This window comes from Piliocolobus tephrosceles, chromosome 21, assembly GCF_002776525.5.
Source record: "Piliocolobus tephrosceles isolate RC106 chromosome 21, ASM277652v3, whole genome shotgun sequence".
Classification (NCBI taxonomy): Eukaryota; Metazoa; Chordata; class Mammalia; order Primates; family Cercopithecidae; genus Piliocolobus; species Piliocolobus tephrosceles.
In genome coordinates, this window is record NC_045454.1 from 23,980,325 (window position 1) to 23,995,385 (window position 15,061).

General features: G+C 61.0%; 1 protein-coding gene across 1 annotated transcript; it reads right to left on the reverse strand.

The window, feature by feature from the left end:
* Positions 1-921: 921 nt before the first annotated feature.
* Positions 922-15,055, reverse strand: LRP3 (LDL receptor related protein 3). Its single transcript, XM_023229102.3, has 7 exons — positions 14,736-15,055; positions 12,692-12,739; positions 5,588-5,726; positions 3,711-3,925; positions 2,201-3,317; positions 1,837-1,969; positions 922-1,574 (listed from the first exon to the last, which is right to left on the reverse strand). Exons 1-7 carry the CDS (start codon positions 14,806-14,808, stop codon positions 987-989), a joined length of 2,313 nt encoding a protein of 770 aa, XP_023084870.1. The 5' UTR covers positions 14,809-15,055; the 3' UTR covers positions 922-986.
* Between the last annotated feature and the right edge of the window lie 6 nt (positions 15,056-15,061).

Here is a 15,061-nt window from a genome sequence, read left to right on the forward strand (position 1 = left end):
TGGAGGAGACTCTCGACATTAGGGGGCTTTGCTGCTTGACACAGGCACTCCCTACCATGGCACCCAGAGTCCCCCTGCCCTAAAGGGACATGGAGGGGAGCAGCTCAGTCCACCCCTCCCCCAGGCCCCTCGATGCCAGTCTGAGCTTGGCCACCCAGGAGAGCTCAGGGGCTCCCAGCTGGGATCGTCTTTCTTCTCATAAACCACCACAGAGTGAAGGTCAGGACTTCAGAGCCCACAGTCTCACCCTGGCTTACAGGTGGGGAAACTGAGGCCCTGAGCTAGGATGGAACAGATGTGGCCACTGCTGTTGGTGTCTCAGCTTCTCTGTCCCCAGAAAGCACAGAGCAGCATGTCCTGGGGGCTTTGAGGCCTGCAGGGAACTCCAGGGGCTTCCTGTATACCAGGTATACACCCCAGCCCTGCCACAGTGCCCAGGAGATTGGACCCTCAAGGAAGGCAAAGGGCACCTGCCTGGTCAGGGGCCTGAGGGCTTGGCAGGAGCTGCCCAACCCAGGTCCTCCAGGGGCCTTGCTGGACAGGAAGAGGGTGAGGCATGGGCAGAACAGTCACCACGGATGAGACCCAGCGTCCCCATGGCCCAGCCCCATCCTCATGACAACTCCCAGCTCTGTGGGCAGCTGGTGCCATTGCAGGGCAGATGAAGCAAAAAAGCTCTGGTCCTCTGCTTCTTTGGAAATGGGTTCCCAGAATGAAGTGGGGGGAGAGAAGTGAGACCCCAGGGTGCTTGTATATGCTGGGATCCTGCAGACGGGCTCACCACTTCACTCTTCTCCCCCACTGTTCAGTCCCAGAGCTCCCGCCCACCGTGCCCACCAGTGCAGCCAGCTGGCTGAGGGCCCAGCCCCTCCGCTGGGGTCCCCGGAGGGCCTCTCCATAAGAAAGGACGCAGAGGCAGGGTAGAAATGACTGTGTATTCCCTGGTTACAAAGCGGGGCTGTGGCGGTCACCAGCGAGCCCGGTGGTCAACAGACCAACAGGGCCTCGTCATCGCTGGCCTCCAGCATTGGGGAGCAAGGGGGCGGGGGGCTCCTGCAGACTCCCAGTGGCTCTGGCGAGTGGGGGCCCAGGGTGCTGCTGGCAGTGGAGGCCTGGGGGTGCGGGTCCTGGGCTGAGCAGGGCTCCCGAGGTGCATCCGCAGGAGCTGGACCGTCTGCCAGTGGCTCCCTGCAGACCTTTCTGTCCTTGTCCACAGGCCTGCACTCTGGGTCTCGCAGGCCTGAGGACAAGGGTGGCCCTGAAGGTCCCACCTCCGGTGCATGGCCTGGGGCACTGGGGGGCCCATCTCCAGCCACCCTGGGGCTGCCTGTGTCCGTGTGCAGTGCTGGGGGGTCGGGGGCAGCCCCTGGAGCAGGCTGGAGGAACCCATCACCCAGGACGGTCTGTGAGGGGCGTGCTGCGGTCAGCAGTGGGATCTGGCCTCGGGGCACCCGCGGCCGGTGAAAGAGCCGGTTCCAGAGGCGGCCGAGGCGGCGGCGGGAGGGCCCCCGGCGGGAGGCGTGCCGACGCATCTGTCTCCGCATGGCTGTGCGAAGATTCTGCAGCACAGAGGCCTGTGGGGTGGGACGGGATGGGGCAGGGTGGGGGCAGTGAATGCGGCTGAGGGGGTGACCAGGCTGCTCAGGGGCAGGAGTCAGCACACCCCCAAGGGACCTGAGACCCAAGAGACCACCTTGTTCACCCCCACACCTGGCCATGGGCCCCCAGGTCACCCTGCCCAGGCCTTGCCTCCCACTCCTGTGACTGCTGGACCAGCCTCCTCCGCACACTGTCCCACCTGGCCCCAGAGGGGCCTCGCGCCCTCCAGGGGCTCACCTGGGAGGCACTGTAGACAGGAAAGTCCTCCACGGGTGGAATGAGGCCCTGCGCAATGAGCTGACCGTAGGATGGAGGTGCCTCCCGCCGCACGAACTCAGCCTCCAGGCGCGTCATCTGGGTCTCGAAGGCCCTGGAAGCGGTGGGCAGAGGGCGACATGGCTGGGCTGCCCGGGACCTGCAGCAGCAACAGGATTCCGGGTCCACCCTCCACCCAGACATCCCAAGATGTAGGGACCCCAGTGTGCACAGGGCAGCCTCCATGTAGCTGGTCCAGGCCCCCATCTGCAAACCCACAGCTGCGGGGACAGCAAGCCTGGGCGATGAAGAAACCCGGTCCCCTGGCTGTGGGCACAGCGCCCACCTGTACTCCTGCGTGCGCAGTGAGTAGAGCTTGAAGGCGCAGCCCAGCGCGATGACCAGTAACAGGCCGCACACCAGGCTGCCGATGAGCGCCGCGGTGATGACCTTGCGGGGCACCGCGGCCAGGCAACCATGCTCATCGCTGCCGTCCTGGCAGTCTTCCTGGCCGTCACAGCGCCAGGTCTCGAAGATGCACAGGTTGGTACCGCAGTGGAAGGTGCCGGGCTGGCAGGAGAAGCAGTTCTTCTCATCCGCGCCGTCGGGGCAGCTTTTCTGGTTGTTGCAGCGGTCGGCAGGCGTGTAGCACAGACCACTGCCACCCTCGCAGGGGTACTGATCGGGCGGGCAGGCAGGGCAACCCTGCTCGTCTCGGCCGCTGGCACAATGCCACCAGCCGTCACAGCGCTGTGGTTCGGAGAAGCAGCCCTGGTCGCCCGCGCTGCCCCCATCACTGTCACTGCTGCTCCCGCATGGCTGCTCCCAGGGAAGGCAATAGCCCTTCACCTGATAGGTAGCGTTGAAGCCATGGCCGGCGCTGCGGGCGCGCGCATGGTACGCCACGGTGAGGCGGCCCTGGGCGGCCTCCAGGCTCACCGGCCGGTGGTTGCTGCGGTAGGACAGCGTCTGCAGCAGGCGGTCCCCGCGCTCACCCAGGCCCTCGTATACCTGCACGTAGTCGTCGTAGCCCAGCCGCAGTTCCAGCTGCAGCAGCACCCGCCGCGAGTCCTGCGTGTCCACCAGCCATGTGCAGTGAAGGTCCGAGGGCCCACGGGCCGCGCCGAACAGGTCTGGGGAGGCAAAGGAGCCATAGAAGCTGCCCAGCCGCCTGCCGCACGCCAGGTCGGGGCAGCCCGCCTCATCTGAGCCATCGCCGCAGTCCTGCAAGCCGTCACAGCGCCTCTCCACAGGCAGGCAGCGCGTGGAGCGCGCCCCGCTGCACGGAAAGGTCCCCCCGGGACACAGGCTGCCTGGAGGCTCCGAGGCCGGCGCCGAGCAGTTGCCCTCATCAGAGCCGTCTCCACACTCATCCACTGCGTTGCACTGCCACGGGCCGGGCAGGCACTTGCCATTGTCACAGCGGAACTCATCTGCCTGGCAGGACGCCTGACCCAGCTTCCCTGTGGGGTGGAGAGGTAGCAGGGGACAGTCAGGAGACAGAAGAGCCTCCCTTTGGCCAGGGGGCCTGGGGCCAAAAGTGGGCAGGTGGTTCCCCATCACCCTGGAAGCAGAGACCTCTCCAACACCAGGGTGGGCTCAGTCCCTGACCTGAGTCTGGGGTTAGGGGTGAGTTCCCACAACTAGCCAAGACTGGGAAGTAGGGCCAGTGACCTTGAGAGGTCCGAGGCATCCACATGCCCAGTCCTGCCACTGTCCTGAGATTGACAGGGTGGTCAGGGGACATCCTGCAGGGAGCTGGAGCCCTGTGGAGGGTGCTGCCCCTGTGGGCCGGGAGCCTTTTGGCATGCACGATGTGCTCTGTGGTGTCCTGCCTGCCCTGCGACCACTATCACCTCGGATGTAAGACAGACGGAAGCCCTGGGCCTGGCCGGAGCTGGAGGCGTCTGAGTGGAAGAAAATCCAGACGTGGTCTCGGGCAGAGATGAAGGCAGGCGGGATGGCAGAGCCACAGAGGCGGAAGGCCTCCTGGCGGGGCGGGGCTGCTGGGCCCAGCAGGAGCCAGTCCAGGGAGCACTGGTGGGACTCCTCCACGTCAAAGTTGCGGAAGCTGCGGGGAGGTGGAGAGGACCCAGACATGAGGCCGTGGGCAGGACCTCCATGGCCAAGGACCAGCAGAGAGTAGTCAGGCTGGAGCCACGGCCAGGACAGCCAGCCCCGTCCCGGCCAGCCGCCCCCGCTCCTCGTGTTCCAGATTGCCTGGTTCCTCCACTCCCAGCCACTCTTGTCCCCACAGTCCCCATCCAGGTGTGCACAGGAGGCTCCATGAAGAATTGTGATATCCATACAGGTCATTTCCAGCTCTGCTGTGGCTACCCTTCCCTCCATCAGTGTACACGGCACCCCCAGCCTGAAGCCGAAGTGCAGCAGGAAGTCAAGAGCCCCCCGTCCCGACACCCTCCCCAAAAGGGCAGAGGCCCAAGGGCCCAGACCCCTCCACCTTGGGACCACTAGGATGGGCCCAGCACAAAGTCCCAGGCATGGGCAGTGAGGATGAGACTGTGCCCATGCGGCTGGCCAAGGCTGCAGCAGGTTGACAGCTTGTCATCTCCAGATACACTGGCCCTGAACCACCTGGCCCTTGGGGAAACTGAGGCACACAGCGTAGGACAGACCCTGCCCATGCCCATCACATCCTCATGCATTGCAGCTACGGAGTAAGTCAGGGGTTGCGCCTTTTGGGCTCTGGCATTTAGGAAAACTATGGCAGAGGGAACCTATAGTGACTCCCCAGCCAAATGTCCCCATGACCACTCCTGGCCAGGACCACCGCTCGCTGCCTGGCCCCCTTTCCCTCTGCATGTCCCTGAAGCTCAAGCTTTGCCTGATTCACTCCCCTCCCCAAGGCCCCCTGTGGAAACCGTGCTCTGGGCTCAGTGCCAGCCTGGCCCCCAGCCACCCCTGCAGGACAGAGAGGACACCTCTGCCACCTCAGAGACATCAGACCATGCCCACCAGTCCCAGGCTGTGTTCCCAGTGGCATGTGTGCTGGCCCTGCCTTCCTGGCAGGGCTAGGTGACTGAGATCCCCCCATACCCCATGAACGAGGCTCAAACCAGGAAAAGGTCCAGCTTGGGCACCTCGCCACAGAGGCCCGTGGAGACCCAGGGCACTGGACACATTTGTGTGCATGCTTTCACATGTACACACTCATGCTTACGGCTCACGCATGGTTACACCCATTATCTTACATGCATGCACACATACACGCTCTCTGCACCTGTGCAGGCATGGCTCGTGCACATACATGTGCTCACACATGCACTCTCTCACATGTGTCCTTTATGTCTCCCCCGACATGTGCTTGTCCACGTACACGAGCACACGTGTGTTCACATACATGCACAGACACACACTCACATTTGCACACACACCTACTTACATGTGCTCACATGTATGCACATGCCACATACCTCAAATACCTACACACGCCTGTCTCACACATGCACACATCTGCATGCACACACACCTACTCATAAATGCTCACACACATGCAAACACCCACACACCTGTTCACACCTGCTCACACATGAGTGCTCACACACACCTCACACATATGCTCACACACATGCACGTGATCCCACACCTGCTCACACACACGTACACCCTCAGGCGTGTGCCCTCCACACCTGCTCTCACACACACACATTCTCACTCACCCCACGCATGTGGGCCCACGTCGATTCCTTCCGACACCCCCGGGCGCCCCTACCTGATGGTAATCATGTCACCACGGTCGCCCTGGATGTACCAGCTGCAGTTGGTGCCTGGTGGGTAGTTGAGGGGCCAGGCCGGGCTGTAGATGACCCCACGCCGCTCCGTGTGCTGCTCCAGCTTCCCGCTGCAGGCCGCTGTCGGGAGAGGAGGCCGAGAAAGGCCGGCCCATCTTTGGTTGGGAAGTGGGTTGCAGCGGCGGGTAGGGCTTCAGCACAGCCCTCCCCCATGGGGGAATCTAGCCCAGCCAAGGGTGGCCATGGCCAAGGGCAAGGCCACAACTTGTCACTTCGTGGAGGTGGTGTGTATGGGAGGCCAAGTAGGGCCCCCTAGACTTAGGGCAGCTATAGCCCCCAACCCTATGCAGTGGGCTAGAGCCTAGGTCCTGTCCCCTGCATCTCTGGCAGAGCTGGGAGGAAACCCACCAACAACCCCTCCTGGCAGCCAGCACCTCCAAGGTGTAGCCTCGTGGCCTCGGCTCAGTGGAAAATTCCACACCCCTAGGCCTGCCCGGCTGGCATAGCCCATCCTGCAACAGCCCCCTGCCTGCCCTCCCTGGGGCTTTGCTCACTCACCTACTATGTGCCAAGCATGCATGGTAGGTACGCTGAGTAAGGCTCAGTAAGGCTGAGTAAGGCTGAGTAAGGCGGGAATAAGGCCTGCTCTACGGAACTCACAGGCTGGGGGTGGGAGCAGATGGACTTTACGCAGATCCCCTGGGTAGAATGAAGATCCTACAACAGGGCCGAAGAAAGGTGGCAAAGTCCAGCTGTGGCTGGAAACGCCACCTGGGTCTGATGACACCCTGAGCAGAATTTGGGTTTTATCCTGAGTACAAGTGAGAAGCCACCAAAGGTAGATTTAGGAACCAGGTGAGGAAACAGGCTCAGAGAGGGTCAACGACTTGCCTGGGGCCACACAGCTAGGGAGGGCAGAGTCAGGAATCACTGTAGTCCTCTGGGGACCTCAGCTTCTCACTGCAGCACTGAGCCAACATGCATTTGTGGAGTGCCAACCGTATACCACTCAGGTTGAGCAAAGAGCATCATGCCCGCCAGCTCAAATGAGGAGCCCTCCACGCCCAGCTCCACGGGCCTCACTTTAATCCATGCATTCTCCATGCTGTCTGCTTCTAAACCATCCAGGGCAGCATGGTGAGCCTGCCCTGCCCTGCTGTGCCCTGGCCCTCCCAGGACCAGGTGGCTTGTCACTGCAATTGACCGCACTCCCAACCCCACAGCCCCCTGACCCTTCCCTGCACTGGTCCATCTGATTCTCACAACAGCCTGAGATGAAGGCAGGGCCCATTTTACAGATGGAGAAACCGAGGCTCGGAGAGGCAAGGGACGACGCTTTTCCCGAGCCCAGTGACACTCTCTCCTCGCTCTCCCATGGCTGGCCCCTGGCACCATGACCTTGCAAGCCGAATTCTCTCTGGTTCTCAGCAAGACTCTCTGGGACCCAGCTGCAGGACAGGCAGGAGAGCCCTCTGGCTGCCTCCCATGCTCTTAGGACAAAACCACAATTCACTGCAGCAGCCCCAGCCCCTCCCTGCCCCACACTCTGCCTCATCCCTCCCACAACCCCTAGCCCCCCGGACCTCTCCGATCTCTCACATTGGAGGGAACCTTGCTCTGGAAGCCCTGGTGGTCCCTGGTGGGTGCTATCCCCACCTTCTTATCCCGTTCACAGACTCCTCAGCTTCCACCCCCTGCTCCATGGTCCCTTCCCAGGGAAACCCTCCAGGCTGCCTCCCGCAGAGCTCCAGCGCCCCACCCCTTCTCCCAGCCTGGGCCACAGAGCATTTCCCTTTTGTTTTTGGGACTGACCGGATGAACATCCCATAGGCAGGCAGGGCTGTGCCGTGTCCCAGGACTCTGCACAGTGCCTGACGCACGGCAGGTGCTCCATAGATGTGGGCCCCTGAGTGGACGGGTCCATCTGAGGACCTGCTGGGCAGCTGGAGCCATAAGCTGAGAGCTGAAGCCCCTTCCCCCAGGGGCCTACTGGGACCATGAAGGCCCAGGTGATCCGGGACAGTGACTACTAGGGAGTCGGTAACCCCCATGAACAGCTCGTGAGAACATCAAGGATAAGAACAGAACTCTTGGTCCTAAAGCAAGGCCAGCCACCACCGCATCACCCTCAGACCCCTGACAGTCTGTGGTCACTGGGTCAGTGAGGTGCAAGTCAGCGCCTCTCCACCTGGAACTCACACATGGCCCTGGGAGGCAGCCCCCACAACCAGCCTCCGATCCTGCCCCAGAAATAGGGCGCTGTACACCCTGCTCCCAGCCCGAGAGGGCAGGAGATAAACTATCAGAGAGGGGTCTCGGGGTGCAGCCACCCAAACATGCAAAGTGGCCCCAGCCCCAGCCTGGTTCCCTCTGCCGGGTGAGGCCACTGGCCATGAGGACCTCATAGAGCCCTGAGGTCTGAACTGGGGTTCCTTGGGAAGCGTAGGGTTAAGAAATCCAAAAGAGGCCGGGTGCAGTGGCTCATGCCTGTCGTCTTAGCACTTTCGGAGGCCGAGGCGGGGGGATCATTTGAGGTCAGGAGTATGAGATCAGCCTGACCAACATGGGACCCGTCTCTACTAAAAGTACAAAAATCAGCCAGGCGTGGTAGTGGGTGTCTGTGATCCACAGCTACTCGGGAGGTTGAGGCAGGATAATCGCTTGAACCTAGGAGGTGAAGATTGTGGTGAACCATGATCATACCACTGCACTCCAGCCTGGGTGACAGAGCAAGACTTTTTCTCCAAAAAAAAAAAAAAGAAGAAGGAAATCCGAAAGAAGAGATCTTTCCCACTGGAGGGGTCCGAAAAGGAGATTCCACAAAAGGGAAGGCCCAGTGAGGCTGGGGTGGTAATGTCCCCCACATTGCATCTCTAAAGCACATGCTAAGCCGAAGTGTCAGCCTCTGAGTCAGCACGGCTGGGAACCTCCCATGTTCACCTTTTTGCCGAGGGGTAAAACCCTACGAGGTGCCCTGTCCTCCATAGGGGCAGGACAAGGCACTGTCCATTCCTACCCAGCCCTGGACGCCTTCCCTAGGGGATAGACATAGACCTGCCCCTCTCCTCGGGGCCCTTGGGGGCCAGGTGTCTCACCCATACTTTCTAGGAAAAGCCAGGGGTCACCTGCCACCTTTCTCTCTTCCCACTCACCTAGGCCAGAACCCTTCTCCCTCGTAGACCTATGTCTGGCCCCTTCATCAGGGCTTGGGAGGCCACCAGCCATATCAGGAGCAGAGGAAGGGACAACTGCCAGCCACTCTGCCTCTCAGCAAAGCCCTGACAATGGGTGCCTCCAAACAGCCTCACTCCTGGGGGCTCCCCGGAAATTTCCACATCAGGACAACTTGGTTAAACTGTGTGCTCTTCTCCAAAGTGGGTTGGCAGAGATCACGGTGGGTGCAGCAGCAGCCCAGCCTCATGCAGAGGGGATGCGGGGCCAGAGGGAGGCTGGGCTCTGTGCAGGGAGCTGCAAGTTCTAGGCAGGGACTCTTTTTTTTTTTTTCTTCTGAGACAAGGTCTAGCTCTGTCTCCAGGCTGCAGGGCAGTGGTGTGATCACAGCTCACTGCAGCCTCAAATTCCAGGCTCAAGTGATCCTCCTACCTCAGCCCCCCAAAGTGCTCACACTACAGGTGTGCCCCACCATGCCCAGCCTAGGCAAGGATCCTGCTTGACCTGAGGCAGATGTGCATGTGGTAGGGGACTGGGGTCAGGGGCTGCCAGTGAGGAGGGGTCTCCAGGAATGCCCCATGGAGGTGAGGTTCATGATGGGCTGTGTAGCAGTGGGCAGGCAGTGAGGGCAGATGGGAGGACTGCATGATTTGCGGGATAATGGGGAAGAGGGAGAGGTTCGGGGGTGTTGGGGGCAGTCGAGAGGTCTGTCTGAGCTTCAGCTGGAGGTGACCTGCCTTCTCTCAGGCAGAAGATGGCCTGGGCCCTGGGAGCCATGGTGGCCCACACAAGTAGGGAAGGAATGACCGGGCACTTTTAGGCCAGTGTCCTTTCCTGGTCCAAAGAGTCATCAAATATTCCTGAGAGGACACTGCAAGGCCTGAGGAAGTACAATTTGCAGATCCGATTTCCAAAGTTGATCAATACCCCCGCCAACGTGCCTAATGTAACCCGACGACGGGGAGCTGGGAGTCCCATCCCAGACGTGCCAGGGAAGCTGCCAGTTGCCTGCAAACTGCATGAAGCCCCTGCCCAGGCTTTCCCCACTGGGGCCACAGTAGCTTCAGGGCTGAGCCCAGAGGCCGGGGGGATGCAAGAGGTATTCTGACCAGTCAGAGCCTCACATACCTAGGCTTAGGATGGGGTTTCCTGGGGGGTAAAAAACCTGTGAGGTCCCCAGACAGCCCTGCCAGACCCTCTGGAGCACCTGAGCCTAGTGAGGGTGGAGAAGGGGCTCGGGGAATGGTTCGCAATCCAGGGTCCCATGCAGCAGGAATCCCAGGGAAAGCCATGGAAATGCAGAGTCATGGAGCCAGGCTGGGAGGGGAGTACCTTGGGCCATCTTCAGCTGGTCAGTAACGCTGGAGGTGTCAGAAGTGGACTCTAGGACAGCTAGGATCCCAGACCACCACCCATGGCCTTCTGCACTGGGTGTGCAGCTCCCATCACAGAGGGCACCAGGGGCTGCAACAAGGACCCTGTTGGGACCTGAGATCTTGACAGCTAAGGACCTGGACAGTGTCCTCTTCGCCCAAGCTCCATGAGTGGCCCTAGTCCTCAGGGAAGCACTTTTCTAAACGTGGGGTATATGTGTGTTTGGGGTGACACACCCACCAGCAGGAGGGTGCCCTGGGGCTCACATTCATAAGCTGTGACACCCTCATTCCCCCTTCCCCTGACTCTCTACCATGGCCACAGACATCTGACCCAGGCCGGGCCAGTAAGCCTTTTCCTGGAAATTGGGATGGGAGACTGGGCCACCATCAGTTGTGGGGACCAGGACAGAAGACAGGACTGGGGCTAGGTCAGCGCTGAGCAAGGCCTGGCCCTCGGCCAGCCTGAAGCAGCAGAGGTGGCTGGGCTCCCAAGAGCACAGCTCAGGGCAGAGAGAGAGGGAAAGAGGCCTGAGCCTGCCAGAGGAGCCAGTAAGGACAGCTTCTGGGCACCCTGGGCCTCCTCCTCAACCACAGCCAGCAGCAGGGGTCCCGCTGCCTGACAGCTCCAGGTCCTTTCTCCAGCAAGCCCGGTCCTGCACAGAACTAGAAACCCAGGCACCTCCTGCCCCACCGAGCAGAACAGCAGGCAAGGAACAAGTCAGAGGCCCCCGTTGTTCTCCCTGGCTGCACCTTGACCTCAGGTTTTGGTTTTTGTTCTACAGACAGGGTCTCGCTCTGTCACCCAGGTTGGAGTACAGTGGAGCCGTCATAGGCCACTACAATCTCAAACTCCTGGGCTCAAGCAATCATCCTGCCTCAGTCTCTCGAGTAGCTAAGACTACAGGCACATGCCAACGTGCCCAGCTAATTTTCAGATTTTTTTGTAGAGATGGAGTCTCACTATGTTGCTCAGGCTGGTCTCAAACTCCAGGGCTCAAGCATTCTCTTGCCTTAGCCTCTCAAAGTGCTGGGGTTACAGGTGTGAGCCACCACACACAACCAGACTTAACTTTTTTATGGAAATACTTATGCTTACTTTAATACCATTTTAGGGGTTGTTGGAAATGGCAGTATATAGGCAGAATTAGCAAGAGATGCAGAGGTCTATGGGGGCTTGTTAATGATAGAACAGGCTCCCTCAGGCCCCCCTCAGACTCTCCAGGTGGCACTGAGGGCCCCGGGGGGCCTGGGCTTATCCACTTGCCAACCAGCAGCCCCTTACCTCCAGTAGTGAAGGATGGATGGGCTTGGCCGCCCCTCTAGCTCTTGATGGCCTTTGTTGTGCTTGGGACTAGGCCGGAGTTTAAAGACAGCCAGCGGCTGGACAGACCCATGCCAACAGGTAGAGGCGGGGGCAGCGTGCTCGCTGTGTCCTCTCAGATTCTGTATGTACTTTTGGCCAAAATGTTTATCTCTCTCTTGCAAGTCAGCTGCCTGAAACTCACTTTTCACGTGCAGCTGATGCAAGGCCACGCCCTCTACCCACCTTCTTACCTAACCTCCCACACCAAGCCAATATCTTCCCTGCCCTGAAGCACCCCCAGACCAGCTACCAGGCAACCAGTGGGCACCCCCATAGCCCAAGCCCAGCAGAATGACTCAATCCAGCCAATCCTAAACTGTTTACTCTGCCCTGCCTTTTCTTTTTTTAGAGACAGAGTCTTGCTCTGTTGCCCAGGCTGGAGTACAGTGGTGCAATCTCAGCTAGTTCACTGCAACCTCCACCTCCCAGGTTCAAGCGATTCTCCTGCTTCAGCCTCCCGAGTAGATGGGATTATAGCTACCTTTTAGTAGAGGTGGAGTTTCGCCATGATAGTCAGGCTGGTCTCGAGCTCCTAAACTCACTCAATCCGCCCACCTCCGCCCACCTCCCAAAGTACTGGGATTACAGGCATGAGCCACAGCGCCTGGCTGCCGCTTCTTTCCCATGAAGCTGTGATGCCAGCTCTAACTTACACCTTTCTTCCACCCTTGCTCCTGCTTGTCCAAACCTAGTAATTCCCAGCTGGCCCTGCATGGCGTGGCATGTCCCCTCCTCTCAAGAAAAATAATAAAGTGTTCTTTCCATGGCATGGGCCTCTCTGTGTCATCCCTCAGTCATACTCCTATAAATTAAACCCTAGGAAGCCCACAGCCTGCGTGAAGCACAAGATGTCAATTCCACGGGACCCTCGGCAGCTTGCCAGTGGTCTAAAGTCACCATGTGCCAGGCACTGCACTAAGAGCTTGCCTCACTGGCTCATGGAATACTAGGAGCCAGGTTTTCAGTAGACCTTGTTATTTCACCCACTTTACAGATGAGGAAACTGAGGCTCAAAGAAGTTGAAGCCTGCCCAAAGCCGAACAGCTCCTTTGTGACGTAGAAAAGATGCACACAGGAACTCGGGGTGGAGCCAGGACCCTGAAGGCCTGTCCTCAGGGCCCACTCACCCAAAAGGGCCCGGAGGAATGGAGGAAGGAGAGAAAGTGCTTACTTACCTAAGGCAGGAACCGCACTGCTGAGCCTCCCGGTGAGAAAGATGTTCACTGTGGGAGACACAAAGAAAGGGTCAGGGGTCTCAGGTGCCTGCTGGGGACCAGCAGCAGCCCATGAGGGACACCACAGGTAAACCCAAGGCTGGCCCGCTGGTCCCCTTCCTCTTATAGGGCAAGCCTCAGAGCGTAGCCCAAGACTGCCCATCAAGAGGGCCCCTACCCACCTCAACCCCACCTCCCTGCCTTCCCCGCTCTGTTTTCCAGGCTGAAGTGCATGGCTCACTGCAGCTTCAAACTCCTGGGCTCAAGCAATCCTCCCACCTGAGCCTCCCAAGTAGCTGGAACTACAGGTGTGCACCACTATGCCTGGTTATTTTTTTATTTTTTATTTTTGTAGAGATGAGGTATCACTGTGTTGCTCAGGCTGGTCTCAAACTCCTGGCCTCAAGCTATTCTCCTGCCTTGGTCTCCCAAAGTGCTGGGATTACAGGCACCTGCCACCGCGCCTGGCTTGCTCCTACTACTTTGACCAGCTTCCCCCTCCAAGGGGGAAGCAGCAGCAGGGGCAGGAGGGAAGGCAGTTCTGCTTATCCCCATTTACAGGGCAGGCAGCTAGTGACAGAACCATCCTCTTCCCCCGTGCCACGCTGACCTTCAGAAGGAAAGCAAAATTCCCCAGCCACCCCTCAAGCGCCCACCTCCATGGGGTTTGGCCCTTACTTTCACCTTCTTTCACCCCGGGATACCGCGGCCGGAGAGGGGGTCGGTCAGGGCGCGGGGCAGAGCTGCCACGCGGGGGACCCGGACCCGCCCGGCCTGCGCGGCCCACTCATGCAAACAGACGACCGCCAGCTGCGCCCGGGCGCCCCGCGGCCGTGCGCTTCTGGCCAGGCGGGGGGTTATGGGCCCAGGGCCCAGGGGCAAGCCCAACTTCCCAGGGTTCAGGATGTGGGTCAGATCCCGCCTGGCCAGGAAGCAGGAACCGCTGCCCCCACCCAGGACACCCAGGCCCCCTGGACAGAGCCAGGCCAAAGCTCCTGAGCACGGAGCACCTGTCCCCCTGCCCTGCTCACCACGGATGCCAGCACCCAGCAGCTCAGAGCCCAACACACATGACCCTGCACCCAGGTTGGGGTGGGCGCGCTGAGGTGACACCCTCCATGCTCTCCAGTGGCACATTCCCATTGAGCCAGGCTCACACAGCTGGGGCATGGGCCTGCCCGGGCCTCAGAGCTCCCTGAGGCCTGGGGGTGATTACTTTGTCATTTCAGTGGCTTCAGCAAACCTGTCAGGTTACAGAGCCCTCGCTGGTGACATCATAGAGTGTCCCCTAATAACCCCCAGTTCTTATAATGGCTTCCCTCCTTCATCACAGTAAATAAAGGAGCCATGTGGGTTGGGGATTTAACTCCTTCTCCTCTTGCCCACCCAGAGCGCTGGAAAGCTGGACAGAAAAACTCCCGGACAGGGCGGGAGCCCCTCCCACCCCATGACTGGCCTGGACCGGTCCCTGGCCCAACCCAAGCACCCTCCTAAACTGAACAGGCCTGCCCAGGGGCTGAGAGACACAAAGGGAAAACAGGAGTCCCCTGGAAGCCGCCTCCACACTGGCACCCTCCTCCAGCCCTGCCCCGCACCCCGAGTCCCCATCTGCGGCTCACACCCGCCCCCACCCCAACTCCAGGCCGGAAATAGCTTCTTCTTCAGGGGACAGCCGGCCTGGCCTTTGTCCCCAGCTCCCGAGGGCCCCCTCGACTCTAGGCTCTGCGCGGGCGGGCCGGGTGAAGGCTGCCGCCTGCCAGCGCTCAGCCCGGGCTCCGGGCACTACTCCGAGCGGGGCGCTAGCCGGGGCTGCGCCACCAGAGTCGCCCTCGCAGGCCCGGGGCCAGGCGGGCAAGCGGTGCTGGCCGCTCTCTGGGCCTCCGCGCGGGAGCCACCGCGGTGCGGGGCCCCGGGATGCCGCGGCCGGAGAGGGAGTCGGTCAGAGCGCGGGGCGGAGCTGCCACGCGGGGGACCCGGACCTGCCCGGCCCGCGCGGCCCACTCACCCAAACAGACGACGGCCAGCTGCGCCCGGGCGCCCGGCGCGCCCTCCAGCCCCGCGGCCGCGCGCTTCTCCATACCGGGCCCGGCCGCCCGCGGGCGCCGCCTCCTGCCCCCCGGCTCCGGGTCCGGATCCGGATCCGGCTCCGGCTTCGGCTGCGGCTCCTGCTCTGGCCCTGGCTCTGGCTGTGGCTCGGGCTCGGGTTTGGGCTCGGGCTCCGGCTGGCGCGGCTGTTGTGGCCCGGGTGCAGGCGGCGGCTCCTGAGGCGTCTTTGTGCGGTGGCGGTGCAGGCCCGTAGCGCGCGCGGGGCCACATCGGCCGCGGCGTCAC

Bases quoted from the DNA above. Each gene is read 5' to 3' on its own strand.
- LRP3 (XM_023229102.3), bottom strand. From the start codon at position 14,808: ATGGAGAAGCGCGCGGCCGCGGGGCTGGAGGGCGCGCCGGGCGCCCGG. The intron at 3,926-5,587 runs GTAGGGGCGCCC...ACCTCCCCGCAG, and splicing joins GGTGACATGATTACCATCAG to CTTCCGCAACTTTGACGTGG. The intron at 3,318-3,710 runs GTGATAGTGGTC...TCCACCCCACAG, and splicing joins CCGTCTGTCTTACATCCGAG to GGAAGCTGGGTCAGGCGTCC.